This window comes from Acanthochromis polyacanthus, chromosome 22 (genome assembly GCF_021347895.1).
Source record: "Acanthochromis polyacanthus isolate Apoly-LR-REF ecotype Palm Island chromosome 22, KAUST_Apoly_ChrSc, whole genome shotgun sequence".
Lineage (NCBI taxonomy): Eukaryota > Metazoa > Chordata > Actinopteri > Pomacentridae > Acanthochromis > Acanthochromis polyacanthus.
Window position 1 is genome coordinate 9,292,945 of NC_067134.1, and position 23,275 is coordinate 9,316,219.

At 36.8% G+C, this 23,275-nt stretch overlaps 1 protein-coding gene across 1 annotated transcript in view; it reads right to left on the bottom strand.

Annotated features, from left to right (window-relative positions):
- The window catches only part of LOC110964292 (protein FAM184A-like), a 79,682-nt gene that overhangs the window by 17,356 nt on the left and 39,051 nt on the right, over window positions 1-23,275 (bottom strand). Inside the window, 11 exon segments of the mRNA XM_051942335.1 lie at window positions 252-369; window positions 455-500; window positions 503-541; window positions 544-599; window positions 2,701-2,885; window positions 4,263-4,390; window positions 6,399-6,552; window positions 16,685-16,782; window positions 16,996-17,110; window positions 21,297-21,447; window positions 21,522-21,643. Coding sequence (XP_051798295.1) covers window positions 252-369; window positions 455-500; window positions 503-541; window positions 544-599; window positions 2,701-2,885; window positions 4,263-4,390; window positions 6,399-6,552; window positions 16,685-16,782; window positions 16,996-17,110; window positions 21,297-21,447; window positions 21,522-21,643 — 1,212 coding nt within the window.

A 23,275-nucleotide genomic window follows, 5' to 3' on the forward strand; every position in this document is an offset into this window, starting at 1 on the left:
TACATGCCATCTTTGCCTCTTTTCGTGTCACCTTTGCCTCTTTATGTGTCACCTTTGCCTCTTCCTGTGTCATCTTTGCCTCTTTTCGTGTCACCTTTGCCTCTTTCTGTGCCATCTTTGCCTCTTTCTGTGTCATCTTTGCCTCTTCCTGTGTCATCTTTGCCTCTTTCTGTGTCATCTTTGCCTCTTTTCGGTCATCTTTGCCTCTTTTCGTGTCACCATTGCTTGTGGCTGATGTGCTTTCTACTCACCACCAGCTTTTTGACCAGAGCTTCTCTCTCGGTCACCATCTCCCGGAGCTCTGCGATCAGGTGCAGGTCTTCAGGTCGGCTCTCTCGGTTCCTCAGCTTCTCCTCTGTCCCCTCCAGCCTGAAACAAACAGACACATTTAAACCGTTCGTCGAGGAGGAGGCTGTGATTTGTTGCCGGAAACATAACACATGAGGAGACTTACAGGATCTGCAGAGCGGAGATCTTGTCTTTGAGGACCTCCTGGGCCTGTTGAAGTCAGCCAGCATGATCTGCGTCTCCCGGTGATGGACGCGCTCATCTCCCCCAGGTCCCTCTCGTGTCTCTTCACCAGGTCTTGTTCGTGAGCTCTGCAGCACAGATTTTAAACTTATTTAGAAAGATGTTAAACCTAGAAATCAATAAATATCATCTTATGAACACTTTACACTTGTACACTGGAAAAAATCCCCTCTCAAAACAAGAAAAAATATTTATTCAAAGAACTTTTGCCTTGAAATAAGTGAAAAAAATCTGCCAATAGAACAAGTGGAAAATGGCTTGGTAAGATTTCTTGAAATAAGATGATATTTAAAATACTGAGATCTTAAATTAGCTGGAAAACTTATTTTAAGCTCTATTTTGCCAGAAATTGTTCAAGCTTAGGTGTTTTAACCCTCCTGTTGTCCTCAATTATGGCACAAAAAATATTGCTCCAATGTCTGAAAAAAATCCCCAATTCATTCAATTCATAAAATTTGCAAAATCTTCAGGGAATAAAATTCCTTCAAAATTTTCTATAAAATTATATTTAAAAACAAACACATTTGGCAAGAAATAAAAATTTTAAAATTGTAAATATATTTCCAAAAAAGGATAAAATCTTTTATAAAAATCTAAAAAATCTAAAATGTTTTCATATACATCAGTAAAACTTGTAATATTTTCTTTAAGAACATTTGGGGGGAAGAAAAAAAAAAATCAACCAAATCCAGCAAATTCGCTGGATTTTGGTTTGCTTATATATTTTTAAATTTTTTTTATGATTTCTGACATTCTAACTGAGTTCTTTTTACTTCTAGCTACAGCTTTGTTGTTTCTATCGAGACGTAGTGAACAATGAGCTGACAGCGAGGAAAAATGTGACGGGATTTAGGCCTCAGAGGGTTAAAATATCTAAACAATGGACTGATTTTCTGCATGTATGAGCACAAGCAGCAGCAGAGATGAGTTCCAAAGCAGCAGCTCTTCACTGGACGCTGCTTCTTTATCATCAGCCGTTCCCATGAGCGTAGGATTAGCTGTCGGCAAACTGGGTCGCTTACTGCTGAGTCACGGTTTAACCCAGTAATAATAATAACAACAACATCAGTGGGTAAAGCACTTAGAGGTCAAATGATTCACCGTCGTGTCACCTCACAGCCGCTGCTTCACTTCTAAGCTGAACATTTGTCAAATTAAAAACTGACAGCTCAGCCGTCCTGCAGCTATTTAGAGGTTATTTTATCAGCTTCTCTGAGCTGGAGGGGTCGCGTTGCTCTACTTTGAAATATTAAATACCCCAAAATATCATCCGCTGCAGTCAAGTCATACTTCTTTGTGTTGAAATTCTTGAGTGATTGAGCTCTTTGGGTGCTTTTGACACATTCATCTCCACAACTTCCTTTTCCACTCATCCAGCTCCATATCATCACATTTCTACCTCCGTTCTTCACTGTCAGGACTATACATTCACTGCGGTCGTCCCGATCAGGTTCACTCCAAGCATGATGTCGTCTTTGTGGTCGTTTTGCATCAGTCTCTGCTCATTTTTTGCCTCTTTGAGGTCACTTTGCATATTTTGAGGGTATTTTGTGTCTCTTTTTGTGAGAGTTGTGTCTTTTTGTGGTCACTGTGTGTCTCTTTTTGTTTGTTTTTTGTCTTTTGGTTGTCGGTTTGCATCTTTATGTGGTTATTTTGTGTGGTAGATTTGTCTCTTTGTGTTTCTTTCCCTCTAGCTCAATATCATACTTCCACCTCCATGCTTCACTGTCAGGACTGGTCAGGTTCACTCCAGTTGTTCACATAAACCCCACTATTTTTCATCCTTTTTCTGCTCATTTCTTGTCTTTTTCTGCATGTTTTGTACCTTTTGAGGACAACCTTTATGAGCCCTGCAGTACAATGACTCCTTCTATACCTCCTGTTTACTGCTACGTCTGTGTTTTCTGTGGGTTGCAGATCTTCCTCTTTCCTTTTCCATCTTTGTGAGGTCTCACAATCAGGTTTATTTTCCAAGTTGAGCCATGATGCAGACATAGACAGCCCATAGGTCCAAAACCCAGTTGTGTTTCTACTTTGGAGCCTGTATTTTCAGTGTAGTCAGACTAAAAATACTGTTTTGGATTGTTGATAAGAGGAGAAACTCTACTTCTGTAATCCGATCACGGAACCTTGAATCGTTTGACGTTCATGTCCAGCGGCGTTCCGTACCTGATCTGGTGGTTGGCTTCACTACGAACCCTCAGCACCTCCTTGCCCTTCAGCTCCAGCTCTCTGGTCAGAGTGTCGATGGTCTCGTTCAGCGAGTGGATCTCGTGGTCCAGGTCGGTGATGCGGTTGCTACGGGAACACACCTCGGCCTGCAGGTCTGAGATGCGAACCAGGAGCTCTTGTTCCTGGAGGACGACGGTGGAGACACTTAGCATGTCAGCATGAGGGGCTGTTTATTCTTAAGTCAATGTTACATCATGGGTGTCAGATTTATTCCAGTTCAGGGGCCACATTCAGCCCAATCTGATCTCAAGTGATTCGGACCAGTAAAACCACAGCAGAACAACCTGGAAATAAATCACCACAACTCCTGATGTTTCCTTTGTTTTCGTGCAAAAATGTGTGTTCTGAAAATGTTCACATTTAAGGAATTACCTTTTTACAAAACATCATGAACAACCTGAAATTTCTTAAGAAAAATAAGTGAAATTTCATCAACATTCAGCCTCAGTTTATCATTTCAATTTCCACATCACAGAGTGTCGACAAAGGAACACGACATTTAGTCATCTGGAACTGAATGATGTAGTATTTAACTTTATGATCAAAATGACAAAAAAAAAACTGACAAGACAAAAACAAGACAAAATATTACAAAAATGAGACACAAAACGACAACAAATGAGACAAACGACCCAAAACAAAACAAAGAAAAAGTTACAAAATGGCAAAAACATGGACAAAACAACGAAAAACCAAACCCAAAACGACAAAAACAAGAAACAAAATGACAAAAAAATTAGACAAGTCAGTCAAAAAATTACCAAAAAGACGACAAATTACAAAAGACAAAAAATGAGCCAAACGGCATGAAACAAAACAGAAGAGAAAAAATAGACAAAAAGTTAAAAGTCGACAAAACAATTCACAAAATGACAAAAAATTGAAATAGAAAAAAGTCAGACAAAAAAACTAAAAAAAAGGCAAAATTGTACAAAAATGATTCACAAAACAATGAAAACCGCAAAATGACCAAAATAAGAGAAAAAACACAAGTGAGACAAAGGAAACAAGAAACAAAAAAACAAAAAGTCAGGCAAAAAAACAGCAAAAACAAGAAAAAATGTTTCAAAAATGAGACACAAAATGACAAAAAAATTAAAAACGACAAAACAAGAGACAAAAAAGTACACAAAAAGTTACAAAGCAACAAAAATGGACAAAAATGAGAAAAAAATGACAAAAATCAGACAAATTATAAAAATGAGACAAAACGACAAATGAGAGAAACGACATAAAATGAGAAAAAATTTGACAAAAAATTACAAAGCGACAAAACAACAAAACTCAAAACAAGAAAACAAGACAGAAAACGACAAAATAACAAATGACCAATTTAGTATTTACTTTCTGATTCAAACAACTTGTTAGGGTCAAGAAAATTATTTTAAATTTACAGTTTTACTAATTTACAATCTGCAGTTAATGTCTTCTCTGGAACTTTTACACTGGAGGGCCGGTTTTGGGCCGTGGGCCTCGTGTTGGACACCCCTGCTAGTTACCTGCTGGTGGCTGTGCTCCATGGCGGTCTCCAGCTCCCGTTTGACGGAGGTGTGTTCCTTCAGGTGGATCTGCTTCAGGTGCTCTATGGCCGTGGCGTGGAGGTGGTTGAGCTCTGCACGGAGAGAAGCTGCCAAACAGCAACACCACGTCTGATTACTACCAACATACATGACGCAGACCTTCTCATCATTCTACTCTGACAGATTTAGGGTCGGTCTGATGTGGGAGGCGATTATTTTCAGATATCTGCAGCGTGTTCGCTCAGATCACAGCGAGGATCTGTTGCCTCTTTGATTATTAAATCCAGGGAGCGTTGTTGAAGAAGCCAGACCATATTTAAACCAGAAGGTCTTGATGTAGGATCAAACCTTCTGATGCCCCGGTGGGATCAGCCTCCTGCTAAAACCTCTGAATTCTAAAAACAGCAATATGAAAGTAGAAAGTTTAAAAACAGAGATGCAGTGTTAGCCTGAGAGAAAATAAATCCAAGGTTAAAATGTGCTCATTAAAAAAGCAGTGTCTGCTCTGATCAGGTTGTTGTTCTGTTTCCATAAAGGACTTTATGTCGCAGAGAAGAACAAACCACAGAGAAGAAAAAGACACAGGAGCTAAAACACCTGGAAAATACACGTTTAGTGAATCCGTGTATGGTTTGCTCATTCGTTTTTCCGTTTCAAAATAAAATGAGAAAAAACAAATAATCGGTTTGTTTTTTGGTTTAAAAATGGAATTCGAAAAACGAAAAATAGAGAAAGAAAAAAACGCTTTGTGTTTACCAATTTTAAGGTTTGAACAAATGTAAAAAGCCTTTTCCCATTTGGAAGCGACTGGCAGAACCAGAAGTCAAAGTGAGAACTCGTGGCGACTTGACTTCATTTGTTACAGACCTAGCTTAGCTTTAGCTAGTGGTTTGTTACTGACCTAGCTTAGCTTTAGCTACTGGTTTGTTACAGACCTAGCTTAGCTTTAGTTAGTGGTTTGTTACTGACTGAGCTTAGCTTTAGCTGTTCGTTTGTTACTGACCTAGCTTAGCTTTAGCTACTGGTTTGTTACTGACCTAGCTTAGCTTTAGTTAGTGGTTTGTTACTGACTGAGCTTAGCTTTAGCTGTTCGTTTGTTACTGACCTAGCTTAGCTTTAGCTAGTGGTTTGTTACTGACCTAGCTTAGCTTTAGCTGTTCGTTTGTTACTGACCTAGCTTAGCTTTAGCTAGTGGTTTGTTACTGACCTAGCTTAGCTTTAGCTGGTGGTTTGTTACTGACCTAGCTTAGCTTTAGTTAGTGGTTTGTTACTGACCTAGCTTAGCTTTAGCTAGTGGTTTGTTACTGACCTAGCTTAGCTTTAGCTGGTGGTTTGTTACTGACCTAGCTTAGCTTTAGCTGGTGGTTTGTTACAGACCTAGCTTAGCTTTAGCTAGTGGTTTGTTACAGACCTAGCTTAGCTTTAGCTGGTGGTTTGTTACTGACCTAGCTTAGCTTTAGCTGGTGGTTTGTTACTGACCTAGCTTAGCTTTAGTTAGTGGTTTGTTACTGACTGAGCTTAGCTTTAGCTGTTCGTTTGTTACTGACCTAGCTTAGCTTTAGCTAGTGGTTTGTTACTGACCTAGCTTAGCTTTAGCTGGTGGTTTGTTACTGACCTAGCTTAGCTTTAGCTGTTCGTTTGTTACTGACCTAGCTTAGCTTTAGCTAGTGGTTTGTTTACGACCTAGCTTAGCTTTAGCTGGTGGTTTGTTACTGACCTAGCTTAGTTTTAGCTAGTGGTTTGTTACTGACCTAGCTTAGCTTTAGTTGGTGGTTTGTTACTGACCTAGCTGAGCTTTAGCTGGTGGTTTTGTTACTGATGTAGTTGAGCTTTAGCTGGATGTATATGGTGTTTTGTTACTGACCGAGCTTAGCTTTAGCTGGACATATCTGCTGTTGGTTTGTTACTGACCTAGCTTAGCTTTAGCTGGTGGTTTGTTACTGACCTAGCTTAGCTTTAGCTGGTGGTTTGTTACTGACCTAGCTCAGCTTTAGCTGGTGGTTTGTTACTGACCTAGCTCAGCTTTAGCTGGTGGTTTGTTACTGACCTAGCTTAGCTTTAGCTGGTGGTTTGTTACTGACCTAGCTTGGCTTCAGTTGGTGGTTTGTTACAGACCTAGCTTAGCTTTGCCTTCGTCCTCCAGCTCGAACCTCAGCGTCTGCAGCTCTTGGTCCGACTGCTGCCTGAGGATGTCCAGGGTTCTCCGGTGGGCCTCCTTCAGGGCGTGGACCTCCTCCCTCTGCTCCTGCTTCAGACGCTCCTCCAGGGCCTGTAGGGAAACAAACATCTTTAATCTGCCACATTTTATTAAAAAAATTCCGCCAGACACCTGGAAGAGTATCTGTTGATGCATTTGATTTTTTTTGTTCAATAGATATGTAAACAAACATTTCTAACTACTGAACAGAATTAGTTTCATTCTCTTCATGTAGGACTTTAGAGAGAAAAATGAATGAGAAAATATCTGGAAAGAAGGTATTTATGGTGTCATTTTGTGTCTGTTTATTTCTCGCATCTTTAGTTTCAATTTTATGTTATTTTTGCATCTTTTTGTGTCATCATCACGCAATAATGCACACATAACTGTGTTATGCACCCATAATACACAATATTAACCAATGAGAAATCAAAATAGTTAATCAGGTGCAATCTGACAAATGAGTAAATGGTAAACATGAAATACAATTGTTTCTTGCTGAGCATAACAAATAATAGTGCAAATGTGGCGACAAACTAGCTAAATGTTGCCTCGTGGATGACAAGTGTGTCCTTTATAGTTTCTCAGACATCTCAAATCATATGCACAAATAGTACGTGATATAAAATGTTCAAGATCAACTTAAAAATCATAATCATTATCAAGTCCTTCAATATCCTCATCAGCATTTCCAGTAAGTGTTTTTTCTTTTTCTTTTTTTCTTTCAAGTTTATTTGAAAAAGGACAGCGTGCAGTTACATTAAAAAGATGGCTGCACCAGATTTAGCATCATGCTAATTTCCATCTGTAGTCCTTGGTTTTAACTGCACTAGGAAGCAATAGATGCTTAGGTGGTTTGTGTTTTCCACATGTCACTGCATATATGAGGTCCTGGCTGAATGACGGGATCAGAGTGCTAATTTTGTTAGCTTGAACCTTTGTGTCAGGATCTCCTGTGAGAAGACCAACAAGTAATCGCTCTAGTTCTTTTGGTATGGCAATGTGAGCACCACTTTTTACGTCAGATGGATGAAATGGCCAGGGAGTTGATGTCATGGTTTCTTTAATGGCTGATCGAATATGTGATGATGTTTGATCGATAATCTTGTTGATGTTGGTTGATTTAGCCTTCCAAAGTCTGAGCTCTCTTTGAAGCAGCTGATTTTGCAACACTACATCCTTGATAGACACACTGTTAGGAACCACTAACGACTTCCCTTTGTCATCAGCAAATATCTCCACTGATTCTCTAAGCTCAGATTCTAGTTTTCTGCGAATGTGCTTCCTTGTAGAATCATGCAGGTGTTCAACTCCACTGGTCTGCATGATGGATTCAAGCTTTGAGGTCAAAGATGTGATTGGTACCATCTTTTTGTTGGAGATATCAGTTCTGATATACTTCAAAAGTTCATCACAAGCTTCTTTTTCAATCCTTTGATACAATTTATCACTTTCTGTTTCATCTTCTGTCTCACTCTTATCTCTGCAGACGTGCCCTGCTTTCTTTGGCTTTGTATAATTCTTGCAGCATGAAACATGGTAGTGTGCTTCTGCAGCAACTATGTCTCTACTCGTGACTGCCAGAATCTTTTCGTCTCCTTTTTTGACGGCACACTCTCATAATGTTTGGTCTGCTCTTAGTTGAACGGCTTTTGTAAGCTTTTCACGTGACTTAGAGTGCTTTTGAAATTTGACCTTGTCACAGAAAATGCAGACTGGATCGTATACCCTTCCTTCTGAGGATGATCTTCTATTGGGCCTTTTAGATGTGCTGCCACTATTTTCACCCTCATCTGTAATGCTTTCAGCTGCTTTCCTTTTAAGAGTCTCCAAGTCTCTCTTCATGCTAAAGAGACTTCGACATTTCTGGTGATAGAAGATTTGGGGGACTTCTTCTTCCTCGAGCTGACTGGCAATGTCCAGTACAGGTGCGTGGTTTCTCACTTTGGCTGCCTCAAGTAAAGTCAGCCATGAAGCAGGGCCTTGAGGACTGACTAAATGTTCATCATCTTCTTTAGATTCTGTCATGTGTATGATACACTGACTTTTAGCAGCTGTCTTGTACTGAGGCTTCTCCATTCTGAAGCAACTAGGCTGCTCCTACTGCAGAACTAACACCACCACCTACACATAGAAAGCAGATTTATGTATCTGTTGGGCGAATACCAATACCAAAAAAAGAGTATATTTATATATTTATGCCTTGTGATCTAAACAGAATATTTGTACAGTTTATTCAAACAAGAACTCATGAAGCTTCAAATCTTTTAAGGTTTTTTGTGAAGGTATTTGTAGCTTGAATGACAACAAAAACATTACAGTAACCAATTTCCCTTGATGTGTCACATTTTGCACTTTTGGGGATAGGCTATTAATAAAATCAATAACGTGTAACTTACAATACATTTTGATATTTCAATTTTTAAATAAATCTCCTTGAAATTCAGGTACTGAAATAGGGCACCTATGATTTAGAGTATGAGTAATAGAAGTTTCCTTTTTCTCGTTTTGAGGAAAAATGAACCCCTTATTCTAAAGTTTACCTGTACAGGAATACCAGTGATTATAATTGCAAATAATAGCTTTTAAGCTAGTTTGGACACCTATTTATACTGGAAACATCATGAACTAGATTCCTTTAAAGTTTCAAGAAGATATTGCATAAAATATGGAAGAAGCAGTCGTTTTAAATAGCATGTGTCCTTCTGTCTTACGACGGGGGGAGAAAAACGTGTTTTTGGATTCTGCAATTCTACAGTTTCATTTAGCAGACGCTTTTGTCCAAAGCGACGTACAACACAAGCAAGAATTCAGACATAAATATATACACACGTGGACATAATTGTTGGTACCCCTCAGTTAAAGAAGGAAAAACCCACAATTCTCACTGAAATCACTTGAAACTCACAAAAGTAACAATAAATACAAATTTATTGAAAATTAAATAATCAAAATCAGCCATCACTTTTGAATTGTTGATTAACATAATTATTTAAAAAAACAAACTAATGAAATAGGGCTGGACAAAAATGATGGTACCCATAACTTAATATTTTGTTGCACAACCTTTTGAGGCAATCACTGCAATTAAACCATTTCTGTATTTGTCAATGAGCGTTCTGCAGCTGTCAACAGGTATTTTGGCCCACTCCTCATGAGCAAACAGCTCCAGTTGTCTCAGGTTTGATGGGTGTCTTCTCCAAATGGCATGTTTCAGCTCCTTCCACATATGTTCAATGGGATTCAGATCTGGGCTCATAGAAGGCCACTTTAGAATAGTCCAACGCTTTTCTCTCAGCCATTCTTGGGTGTTTTTGGCTGTGTGTTTTGGATCGTTGTCCTGTTGGAAGACCCATGACCTGCGACTGAGACCAAGCTTTCTGACACTTGGCAGCACATTTCTCTCCAGAATGCCTTGATAGTCTTCAGATTTCATCGTACCTTGCACACTTTCAAGACACCCTGTGCCAGATGCAGCAAAGCAGCCCCAAAACATTACTGAGCCTCCTCCATGTTTCACCGTAGGGACAGTGTTCTTTTCTTCGTATGCTTGGTTTTTCAGTCTATGAACATAGAGTTGATGTGCCTTACCAAAAAGCTCCAGTTTGGTCTCATCTGTCCAAAGGACATTCTCCCAGAAGCTTTGTGGCTTGTCAACATGCATTTTTGCAAATTCCAGTCTGGCTTTTTTATGAGTTTTTTTCAGCAGTGGTGTCCTCCTTGGTCGTCTCCCATGAAGTCCACTTTGGCTCAAACAACGACGAATGGTGCGATCTGACACTGATGTACCTTGGCCTTGGAGTTCACCTTTAATTTCTTTGGAGGTTGCTCTGGGCTCTTTGGATACAATTCCAACGATCCGTCTCTTCAATTTGTCATCAATTTTCCTCTTGCGGCCACGTCCAGGGAGGTTGGCTACTGTCCCGTGGGTCTTGAACTTCTGAATAATATGAGCCACTGTTGTCACAGGAACTTCAAGCTGTTTAGAGATGGTCTTATAGCCTTTACCTTTAAGATGTTTGTCTATCATTTTTTTTCGGATGTCCTGGGACAATTCTCTCCTTCGCTTTCTGTTGTCCATGTTCAGTGTGGTACACACCTTTTCACCAAACAGCAGGGTGACTACTTGTCTCCCTTTAAATAGGCAGACTGACTGATTATGAGTTTGGAAACACCTGTGATGTCAATTAAATGACACACCTGAGTTAATCATGTCACTCTGGTCAAATAGTTTTCAATCTTTTATAGAGGTACCATCATTTTTGTCCAGGCCTGTTTCATTAGTTTGTTTTTTTTAAATAATTATGTTAATCAACAATTCAAAAGTAATGGCTGTTTTTGATTATTTAATTTTCAATAAATTTTTATTTATTGTTACTTTTGTGAGTTTCAAGTGATTTCAGTGAGAATTGTGGGTTTTTCCTTCTTTAACTGAGGGGTACCAACAATTTTGTCCACGTGTGTACATAAATGGATAGGGTGACTAAATGGCCAATAAAACACACACAGCTACCACCAATGCAACGCTATCACACATTTTGTGACTGTAGAGATGTTAAACCTTCCAAAAATGACAAAGAGCATTATTCACCTCAGGTGGTACCGATGGCCAGAAATGACCCGTGTGGCTCAAGGACTAATGCTAATGAACAAAAACGAACAAATTCAGACTCGGCAGCAGGAGCTAAAGCTTCAGACATGAAAACAACCAGAACACTCCGTCTGTCTTTATGTTTACTTCTTCCATCTTTTTTATTTCATTTTTGGCTATTTTAGCATCCTTTAGTGTAATTTTGTATCATTTCATGTCATTTTTAGTCTTTTTGTGTCGTTTTTCTGTCTTTTTGCGTCATTTTTGTTTTATTTTAGCATCTTTGTGTCATTTTTAGTCTTTTTGTGTCGTTTTTCTGTCTTTTTGCGTCATTTTTGTTTTATTTTAGCATCTTTGTGTCATTTTTAGTCTTTTTGTGTCGTTTTTCTGTCTTTTTGTGTCATTTTTGTGTTATTTTAGCATCTTTGTGTCATTTTTAGTCTTTTTGTGTCGTTTTTCTGTCTTTTTCTGTCATTTTTGTTTTATTTTAGCATCTTTGTGTCATTTTTAGTCTTTTTGTGTCGTTTTTCTGTCTTTTTGTGTCATTTTTTTTATTTTAGCATCTTTGTGTCATTTTTAGTCTTTTTGTGTCGTTTTTCTGTCTTTTTGTGTCATTTTTGTTTTATTTTAGCATCTTTGCGTCATTTTTAGTCTTTTTGTGTCGTTTTTCTGTCTTTTTGTGTCATTTTTGTGTTATTTTAGCATCTTTGCGTCATTTTTAGTCTTTTTGTGTCGTTTTTCTGTCTTTTTCTGTCATTTTTGTTTTATTTTAGCATCTTTGTGTCATTTTTAGTCTTTTTGTGTCGTTTTTCTGTCTTTTTCTGTCATTTTTGTTTTATTATAGCATCTTTGTGTCATTTTTAGTCTTTTTGTGTCGTTTTTCTGTCTTTTTGTGTCATTTTTGTTTTATTTTAGCATCTTTGCGTCATTTTTAGTCTTTTTGTGTCGTTTTTCTGTCTTTTTGTGTCATTTTTGTGTTATTTTAGCATCTTTGTGTCATTTTTAGTCTTTTTGTGTCGTTTTTCTGTCTTTTTCTGTCATTTTTGTTTTATTTTAGCATCTTTGTGTCATTTTTAGTCTTTTTGTGTCGTTTTTCTGTCTTTTTGTGTCATTTTTGTGTTATTTTAGCATCTTTGTGTCATTTTTAGTCTTTTTGTGTCGTTTTTCTGTCTTTTTCTGTCATTTTTGTTTTATTTTAGCATCTTCGTGTCATTTTTAGTCTTTTTGTGTCGTTTTTCTGTCTTTTTGTGTCATTTTTGTTTTATTTTAGCATCTTTGCGTCATTTTTAGTCTTTTTGTGTCGTTTTTCTGTCTTTTTGTGTCATTTTTGTTTTATTTTAGCATCTTTGTGTCATTTTTAGTCTTTTTCTGTCATTTTTTTATTTTAGCATCTTTGTGTCATTTTTAGTCTTTTTGTGTCGTTTTTCTGTCTTTTTGTGTCATTTTTGTGTTATTTTAGCATCTTTGTGTCATTTTTAGTCTTTTTGTGTCGTTTTTCTGTCTTTTTGTGTCATTTTTGTTTTATTTTAGCATCTTTGTGTCATTTTTAGTCTTTTTGTGTCATTTTTTAAAATATTTTAGCATCTTTGTGTCATTTTTAGTCTTTTTGTGTCGTTTTTCTGTCTTTTTGTGTCATTTTTGTGTTATTTTAGCATCTTTGTGTCATTTTTAGTCTTTTTGTGTCGTTTTTCTGTCTTTTTGTGTCATTTTTGTTTTATTTTAGCATCTTTGTGTCATTTTTAGTCTTTTTGTGTCGTTTTTCTGTCTTTTTCTGTCATTTTTGTTTTATTTTAGCATCTTTGCGTCATTTTTAGTCTTTTTACATTGTTTTGTGTCATTGTTCTGTCTTGTGTCATTTTTGTGTTACTCTAGCATCCTTTTGTGTCATTTTTACCATATTTGTGATATTTTTGTCCTTTTGTGTTATTTTAGCATCCTTTTGTCGAAGTTTGTGTTTTTGTGTTATTTTCATGTCATTTTAAAACCTGTCATTTTTAATCTTTGTGTATTTTTGTGCTATTTTAGCATCATTTCGTGTCATTTTCATGCTATTTTAACCTCTTCAGGTCATTTTTAGTCTTTTTGTATTATTTTAGCATCCATTTGTTTAATTGTGTGTGTTTTTGTATTACTTCCATTTCATTTTAACATCTCTCCATGGTATTGTGTGTGTCTTTTTTATGTCTTTCTGTCATTTTCTCTGCTATTGTAGCTTCCTTTCGTGGCATTTTTCTGTCTTTTTGTGTCATTGTAACATCTTTTTGAGTCATTTTTGTTATTTTAGCATCCGTTTGTGTATTTTTGTGTGATTTTCATGTCATTTTAACACCTCTCTCTGTCAATTTTTAGTATTTTGTGTCATTTTAGCGTCTTTCTCTGTATCTCTGAGTAACTTTTCTGTCATCGTTGCTGTGAGCTCAGACTCAGCAGCAGGAACTGAAGCTTCGTTCGGGTAAAACATGAACCAGAACATTCTCGTCCTCTGCCGGCCTTTGTCTGTTTTCAGATAAAAGGTGAAGCAGCTGCAGGTTTGTGCAGCGATGAGCTCGTGTCTAAAAGCCTCCTGATGAACCAGATGAGCTCATTTTACACTCATTCAGGTCACATTGCTGCTGGAAACAAAACAGACTATTTTAGTGGTTGTTTTTTATCACGCAGTGCTTTATATGATAAATATACATCTGATCACAGACATATGGTCTAGATTTGTTTCTCAGTTATCAGATCTCATTCACACCATTACAGTCGAGTTAACAACAGGTCTATCTGATGACAATAAGGAAATATGAGTGACATCACATTAAACCTGGGAGTGCAGCTGTACGAGTTCAAACGAGGTCAAGATAGACACCTTCTGTCATTCTGGGATAGTTTTTTAGTCATTTTTGTGTCTTTTTGTGCCATTTTCATCACTCTTTATTTTCTTTTTATCTTCACTTTTGCATCTTTTGTCATTTTTTGTGTAATTTTTATACGTTTGAGTCTTTTTGGGTAAATTCTTGGCTATTTTATCTATTCAACTTATTTTATCTATTTTTTATGCATCTTGTTTGGTCATTTTTGTGTTATTCTTTTGTTTTTTGCCTTCATTATTTATTTTTAGCTTCATTTTTGTCACTTTCTTATCTGTTTCTGTCATTTTTATCACTTGGCTAATTTTTTTTTTTTAATTTTGTGTCAGAAATTATACAAAATGATGCTAAAATAACACAAAAATGTCAAGAAATGATGCTAAGTTAACACAAATGTCACAAAATGATGCTAAAATGACACAAAAAGATGTGAAAATAACACAATAATGACACAAAAGGATGCTAAAATGACACAAAAAGATGCGAAAATAACACAAAAATGACACAAAAGGATGCTAAAATGACAAAAATGACACAAAAGGATGCTAAAATAACACAAAAATGACACAAAATGATGCTAAAATAACACAAAAATGACACAAAATGATGCTAAAATGACAAAAATTACACAAAAGGATGCTAAAATAACACAAAAATGACACAAAATGATGCTAAAATGACAAAAATTACACAAAAGGATGCTAAAATAATACAAAAATTACACAAAATGATGCTAAAATGACAAAAATTACACAAAAGGATGCTAAAATGACACAAAGATGTGAAAATAACACAAAGATGACACAAAAGGATGCTAAAATGACACAAAAATGACACAAAAGGATGCTAAAATGACACAAAGATGTGAAAATAACACAAAAAAGACACAAAAGGATGCTAAAATGACACAAAAAGATGGGAAAATAACACAAAGATGACACAAAAGGATGCTAAAATGACACAAAAAGATGTGAAAATAACACAATAATGACACAAAAGGATGCTAAAATGACACAAAAAGATGCGAAAATAACACAAAAATGACACAAAAGGATGCTAAAATGACAAAAATGACACAAAAGGATGCTAAAATAACACAAAAATGACACAAAATGATGCTAAAATAACACAAAAATGACACAAAATGATGCTAAAATGACAAAAATTACACAAAAGGATGCTAAAATAATACAAAAATGACACAAAATGATGCTAAAATGACAAAAATTACACAAAAGGATGCTAAAATAATACAAAAATGACACAAAATGATGCTAAAATGACAAAAATTACACAAAAGGATGCTAAAATGACACAAAGATGTGAAAATAACACAAAGATGACACAAAAGGATGCTAAAATGACACAAAAATGACACAAAAGGATGCTAAAATGACACAAAGATGTGAAAATAACACAAAGATGACACAAAAAGATGGGAAAATAACACAAAGATGACACAAAAGGATGCTAAAATGACACAAAAAGATGCGAAAATAACACAAAAATGACACAAAAGATCCTGACCCCACAGTGTTAAACACCAAAGTGAGGCTGGTTTTCCAGAATTCTCTCCGTTCACCACAAACTCCTGAAGGACGTGAACTTTTACTGAAGATTTCTATTTGGAGAAAAACGATGAAAATGTTGAAATTTCTGCTAAAAACTGAGTTTAAGACGCTCAAGACGATTCCTGCAACATTCCAGCAGGAATATCATGCTTTTATTTGGTCTCTTTGTGTCATTTTTGTGTTATTTTAGCATCTGCTTATTGCAATTTTGTGCATTTTTGACATTTTCATGTCGTCTTAACACCTCTCCACGTCATTTTTAGTCTTGTTGTGCCAGTTTTGTTATTTAACAATCCTTTAGTGTCACTTTTCTGTCTTTGAATATTTTTGTGTTACTTTAGCATCCTTTTGTCAATTGTCTGAGGAATTTTGTGTTATTTCAGCATCTTTTTGTGCGTTTTTGTGTGTTATTTTTAGCATCCTTTTTCTGGTGTTTTATTTCTGGTGTTGTTTATTACATTTTATGCTGTTCTTACTCTGATCTGGTGTTGTTTTATTATATTTTATGCTGTTCTTACTCTGATCTGGTGTTGTTTTATTACATTTTATGCTGTTCTTACTCTGATCTGGTGTTGTTTTATTACATTTTATGCTGTTCTTACTCTGATCTGGTGTTGTTTTATTATATTTTATGCTGTTCTTACTCTGATCTGGTGTTGTTTTATTATATTTTATGCTGTTCTTACTCTGATCTGGTGCTGTTTTATTATATTTTATGCTGTTCTTACCCTGATCTGGTGTTGTTTTATTATATTTTATGCTGTTCTTACTCTGATCTGGTGTTGTTTTATTACATTTTATGCTGTTCTTACTCTGATCTGGTGTTGTTTTATTACATTTTATGCTGTTCTTACTCTGATCTGGTGCTGTTTTATTATATTTTATGCTGTTCTTACTCTGATCTGGTGCTGTTTTATTATATTTTATGCTGTTCTTACTCTGATCTGGTGTTGTTTTATTATATTTTATGCTGTTCTTACTCTGATCTGGTGTTGTTTTATTATATTTTATGCTGTTCTTACTCTGATCTGGTGTTGTTTTATTACATTTTATGCTGTTCTTACTCTGATCTGGTGTTGTTTTATTACATTTTATGCTGTTCTTACTCTGATCTGGTGTTGTTTTATTACATTTTATGCTGTTCTTACCCTGATCTGGTGCTGTTTTATTATATTTTATGCTGTTCTTACTCTGATCTGGTGCTGCCGGGCCTCCTCCATGGTGCTCAGGGCGCAGCAGTGCGCCTCCTGCAGTCGATGTTCCCTCCGTTGATGCTCTCGCTGCATCTCTGGAAACACAAACATCCATCAGACACGTTTACATCCTGAACGACCACGAACACACCAATACTGTAAACCGTACAAACAGAGAGGATCGTTTTATTTACAACCTTTTCACTGATTCTTGATATTTTTAAAAGCGGGGCCGACCTGTGGTACCTGCTGGGTGTGGAGGGTAAATGATGTTAATGTGTCTGTCTGTTAAGGCTGCCTGCGTTCACCTTTGAGCTGTTGGCTCAGCAGCTCCCTCTCCTGGTTGAACTGGGACTGCAGCAGCTGCAGGGCCGACTGGGACTGGGACAGCTGGAGCTCCAGGGACTGCTTCAGCAGCGAGATCTGGACGGAGGAGACGGAGGATCGTTACTGCTGCTCAGAGAGGACATCAGCCCAGAAGAACTGGAGCTGAATCCTGCAGACATCAGGGCTTTATCAGCACCACGTTGGGATCTGCAGTAAAAAACTCCTCATAAAATGTAATAAAAGTGGTGCTGTGGCTCTGATGAAGCCGTGCACACAAAGACACAAAAAGAACACAAAAATGTCATTAATCAAACAAAAAATACACAAAAAACACAAAAATGACATAAGACACAAAAATGTTTCAAAAGGAAGCTAAAGTACAAACAAAAGTACACAAAAATGACATAAAATAACACAAAAAGACAGAAAAATGCACATAAAAACACAAAAGGATGCTTAAATAACACAAAAATGACACAAAAATGACATAAAATAACACAAAAAGACAGAAAAGTGCACATAATTACACAAAAGGATGCTTAAATAACACAAAAATGACACAAAAAGACACAAAAATGACATGGAGAGATGTTAAAATTACACAGAAATGCACAAAATTATACAAAAGGATGCTTAAATACCACAAAAATGACATAAAATAACACAAAAAGAGAAAAATGCAAATAATTACAAAAAAGGACGCTTAAATAACACAAAAAATACACAAAATAACACAAAACTTATGCAAAGACACAAAAATGATAAAGAGGGTGCTTAAATAACACAAAAATGACACAAAAAGACAAAAATGACAGGGAAAGATGTTAAAATGACACAAAAATGCACAAAATTATGCAAAAGAATCCTTAAATAACACAAAAAATACACAAAATAACACACAACTTATACAAAAACACAAAAATGATAAAAAGGGTGCTTAAATAACACAAAAATGACATAAAATGACACAAAAAAGACATAAAATAACACAAAAAAAAGACATAAAATAACACAAAAATGACATGGAAAGATGCTGAAATGGCACAAATATGCAAAAGATACACAGAGAGATGCTAAAATAACACAAAAATGACACAAAATGATGTTTAAATAACACAAAAATTAAAGGTTAAAGACACAAAAACACCCCAGCACTACCCGACACCGTCACGTGGTACAGATGAGCACAGTCTAGGCAGCAGAGCAGTGTTTCAAAGCTCAGCTTTTGAGGCACTTTTTCTCGCATTTCTGCGTCTTTTTGCTTAATTTTTGTGTCCTGTTTCATTTTTCGCCTTTTGTACAATTTTTGTGTCTTTGCATGTCTTTTTGTATTATTTTTGTGTGTTTTTGTAGCATTTTGTGTATTTTGTTTTATTTTAGTGCCATTTTTTGTCTTTTCGTGGCATTTGTGTTTCATTTTTGTGTCTTATTGTCTCATTTTGGTGTCACGTTTGTATCTTTTTGTGTCTTATTGTTTCAGTTTTCTGTCTTTTTGCGTCTTATTGTCTCATTTTCGTGTCACGCTTGTGTCTTTTTGTGTCTTATTGTTTATTTTTGTGTGCTCCAGTATCATCATAATTAACGTAGTGAATAAAGAAGCCTGGTTCTGACAGAAAGGATGTCTAATTATCCGTCTTATTATCCACTAATAAGCGTCATCACTAACGGATCGGTCCATCTCTAGAACTCGTCTGGTATTCAGGTCAGCTCTAAAATCTCTTTGTTCTTCCTCCTGCTTCGTCTGCTGACGTTCTGACGGCTGCTGACTGGAGATGCCATGGAGCTGATGCAGACGCTGACAGCAGATGCAGCAACAACACGCCGTCAGGCTTTGTTTAGACGAGGCGGTGGAGCTATCAGAGTGGCAGGACGTCCTCCAGCAGACGGCTCTGGTCCTCCAGCCGTCACTCTTCCTCCGCTAAAGCCCCGGCAGGATTTAGAGGTTCTACAGCAGCAGCTCTGAGGTAAGATGGATTTAGAGCTGGAGGATGAGGAGAAGCTGCTCTGGATTTAAACGGACCTCCTGTAAGTCTGCTGGAGCTCAGGACGTTCACATCTGCAGAGGAACGAAGCTGTAAGGGCGTCCGTCTGAATTAAAGCAGGAACCAGAGGACACAGCTGGAAACATCTGAAGGGAGGAGTTATTCCAGAAAATGACACACAGCTGGAAACATCTGAAGGGAGGAGTTATTCCAGAAAACGACACACAGCTGGAAACATCTGAAGGGAGGAGTTATTCCAGAAAATGACACACAGCTGGAAACATCTGAAGGGAGGAGTTATTCCAGAAAACGACACACAACTGGAAACATCTGAACGAGGGAGGAGTTATTCCAGAAAACGACACACAGCTGGAAACATCTGAAGGGAGGAGTTATTCCAGAAAACGACACACAGCTGGAAACATCTGAAGGGAGGAGTTATTCCAGAAAATGACACACAACTGGAAACATCTGAACGAGGGAGGAGTTATTCCAGAAAATGACACACAATTGGAAACATCTGAAGGGAGGAGTTATTCCAGAAAACGACACACAACTGGAAACATCTGAACGAGGGAGGAGTTATTCCAGAAAACGACTCACAGCTGGAAACATCTGAACGAGGGAGGAGTTATTCCAGAAAACGACTCACAGCTGGAAACATCTGAACGAGGGAGGAGTTATTCCAGAAAACGACACACAACTGGAAACATCTGAACGAGGGAGGAGTTATTCCAGAAAACGACACACAGCTGGAAACATCTGAAGGGAGGAGTTATTCCAGAAAATGACACACAGCTGGAAACATCTGAAGGGAGGGAGGAGTTATTCCAGAAAATGACACACAGCTGGAAACATCTGAAGGGAGGAGTTATTCCAGAAAACGACACACAACTGGAAACATCTGAACGAGGGAGGAGTTATTCCAGAAAACGACTCACAACTGGAAACATCTGAAGGGAGGAGTTATTCCAGAAAACGACACACAGCTGGAAACATCTGAAGGGAGGAGTTATTCCAGAAAACGACACACAACTGGAAACATCTGAACGAGGGAGGAGTTATTCCAGAAAACGACACACAACTGGAAACATCTGAAGGGAGGAGTTATTCCAGAAAACGACACACAACTGGAAACATCTGAACGAGGGAGGAGTTATTCCAGAAAACGACACACAACTGGAAACATCTGAAGGGAGGAGTTATTCCAGAAAACGACACACAACTGGGGCCGCCATGTTCACCTCATGGCTGGCTCATGTCAAAAAGTACTTCAACTGTCTTTTGTGTGTTTTTGTGTATTTTTAGCATCATTTTTCTGTCTTTTCATGCCATTTTTTGTGTCCTTCGTGTCATTTTGTTTCATTTTGTGTCTGTTTTGTGTCATGTTTGTGTGCTTTTGTTTGATTTCTGAGTCACATTATGTCCTTTTCTGTGTTTATTGTCATTTTTGTGTCTTTTTGCAGCATTTTTTGCGTCTTTTTGTCTCATTTTTGTGCTTTTTTTGTGTCTATGTGTGTTTTGGTGTCTTTTGTGTGTTTTTCTGTTATTTAGCAACATTTTGTATCATTTTCTGTCTTTTTAGGTCATTTTTGTGGGGTTTGTGTCTTTTGTGTCATTTTTGTGTGTTTGGTGTCTTGTGTGTGTTGTCTCATTTATGTGTCTTTTGTCTTTTGTGTCTTTCTTGTTATTTTAGCATCTTTTTGTGTCATTTTTTGTGTCTTTTTGTCTCATTTGTGCCATTTTAGCATCATTTGTACAGTTTTTGTTACTTTAGCATACTTTGGTGTAATTTTTATGCGCTTATGTGGCATTTTTGTGTCTTTTTGAGTGCCTTTGTTTCACTTTTTTGTATATTTTTGTTTAATTTTTGTGCCTTTTGTGGCATTTTTGTGTCTTTTGTGTGTTTTTCTGTCATTTTGTGGGGGTTTTTTGCTTAATTTCTGTGTCATTTTTAGTGCTTTTGTTTCATTTTGTATCTTTTGTGTCTTTTTAGCATCCTTTTGTGTCATTTGGCCACAAATTAAAGTGGTGTCTTTAATAATAATCAGATTAAATGCACTTCAGCACAACATCATGTCTGAATAAATGAACTTTAAAGTCTGATCATTTTACTGTACAGCCACTGATAGGTAAAATAAACACATTAAGGTGTGTCTAACAGCTTTCTAGCAGCGTTCCTGCTGTAGCAGCTCTTATAGCGTCATTTATTGTAACATTCCTCGTTGCTCTCATTAAAACCAAACGCTACCTGAAGCTGGAACTGTTTCTTTCTGAAGCACAAAGCCGGCTGCAGTCACCTGTTCCAGCAGGTCCTCCACCTTCCTCTGCCATCCCTCTCTGGCTGCCATCATCTCCAGCTCCTTCTGCTGGGACAGCTGGTTCAGAGCCGCCTGCTTGTCCACCTCGTACTCCTCGGTCAGCTCCTCCTTCAGCAGACGGACCTCCTCCCTGCAGAATCAACAGCCCGGTTTCATTCACCGTCTTTCTGTTCGTTACGGGTTTCCATCGTTTCTGTCTCTTACCGGAGCGCGTCCCTCCACTTCTGGTCCAGGTCGTCGGCCATCTTGTCCATCTTCTGCTTCTCCTCGGTCCTGATGGACATCACTCTGGCTTCGTGCTGCTGCTTCTGGGTCTCGATCTCCTCCTGAGAACACAGAGGTCACAGATGTGAGCTGGAGTGTAGCCTCCACACCGTACAGCTGCTTGTACACCTTCACTGCCGTTTCAGAAATGAAAACAGTTATTTTAGCATCTTTTTGTGTCTTCTTGTGTCTTTTCGTGTTATTTTGTGTCTTTCTTTTGGAATATCAGCATCCATTCATGTCTTTTTCCGTCTTTTTGTCTCTTTTTGTGTCAATTGTGTCATTTTGAGTCTTTCTTTCATTATTTTTAGCTTCTTTTTGTGTAATTTCTCATCTTTTTGTCTTTTTTGTCTTTGTGTGTCATTTCTATGTCTTTTGTGTGTATTTTTGTGTCATTTCTATGTCTTTTTGTGTATTTTTATGTCATTTCTATGTCTTTTTGTCTTTTTGTGTCATTTCTATGTCTTTTTTGTCTTTGTGTGTCATTTCTGTCTTTTTGTGTCATTTCTATGTCTTTTGTGTCATTTCTATGTCTTTTTTGTGTATTTTTGTGTCATTTCTATGTCTTTTTCGTCTTTTCGTGTCATTTCTATGTCTTTTTGTGTCATTTCTATGTCTTTTTGTGTCATTTCTAAGTCTTTTTTGTGTATTTTTGGGTCATTTCTATGTCTTTTTTGTGTATTTTTGTGTCATTTCTATGTCTTTTTTGTGTGTTTTTGTGTCATTTCTATGTCTTTTTGTGTATTTTTGTGTCATTTCTATGTCTTTCTGTGTCATTTCTATGTCTTTTTTGTGTATTTTTGTGTCATTTCTATGTCTTTTTTGTCTTTTCGTGTCATTTCTATGTATTTTGTGTCATTTCTATGTCTTTTTTGTGTATTTTTGTGTCATTTCTGTCTTTTTGTGTCATTTCTGTCTTTTTTGTGTATTTTTGTGTCATTTCTATGTCTTTTTGTGTCATTTCTATGTCTTTTTTGTGTATTTTTGTGTCATTTCTGCCTTTTGTGTATTTTTGTGTCATTTCTATGTCTTTTGTGTCATTTCTATGTCTTTTTTGTGTATTTTTGTGTCATTTCTGTCTTTTTGTGTAATTTCTATGTCTTTTTTGTGTATTTTTATGTCATTTCTGTTTTTTGTCTTTTTGTGTCATTTCTATGTCTTTTTTGTCTTTTCGTGTCATTTCTATGTCTTTTTGTGTCATTTCTATGTCTTTTTTGTGTATTTTTTGTGTCATTTCTATGTCTTTTTTGTCTTGTCGTGTCATTTCTATGTCTTTTTGTGTCATTTCTATGTCTTTTTTGTGTATTTTTGTGTCATTTCTGTCTTTTTGTGTCATTTCTGTCTTTTTTGTGTATTTTTGTGTCATTTCTATGTCTTTTTTGTCTTTTCGTGTCATTTCTATGTCTTTTTTGTCTTTTCGTGTCATTTCTATGTCTTTTTGTGTCATTTCTATGTCTTTTTTGTCTTTTCGTGTCATTTCTATGTCTTTTTTGTCTTTGTGTGTCATTTCTGTCTTTTTGTGTCATTTCTATGTCTTTTTGTGTCATTTCTATGTCTTTTTTGTGTATTTTTGTGTCATTTCTATGTCTTTTTCGTCTTTTCGTGTCATTTCTATGTCTTTTTGTGTCATTTCTATGTCTTTTTGTGTCATTTCTAAGTCTTTTTTGTGTATTTTTGGGTCATTTCTATGTCTT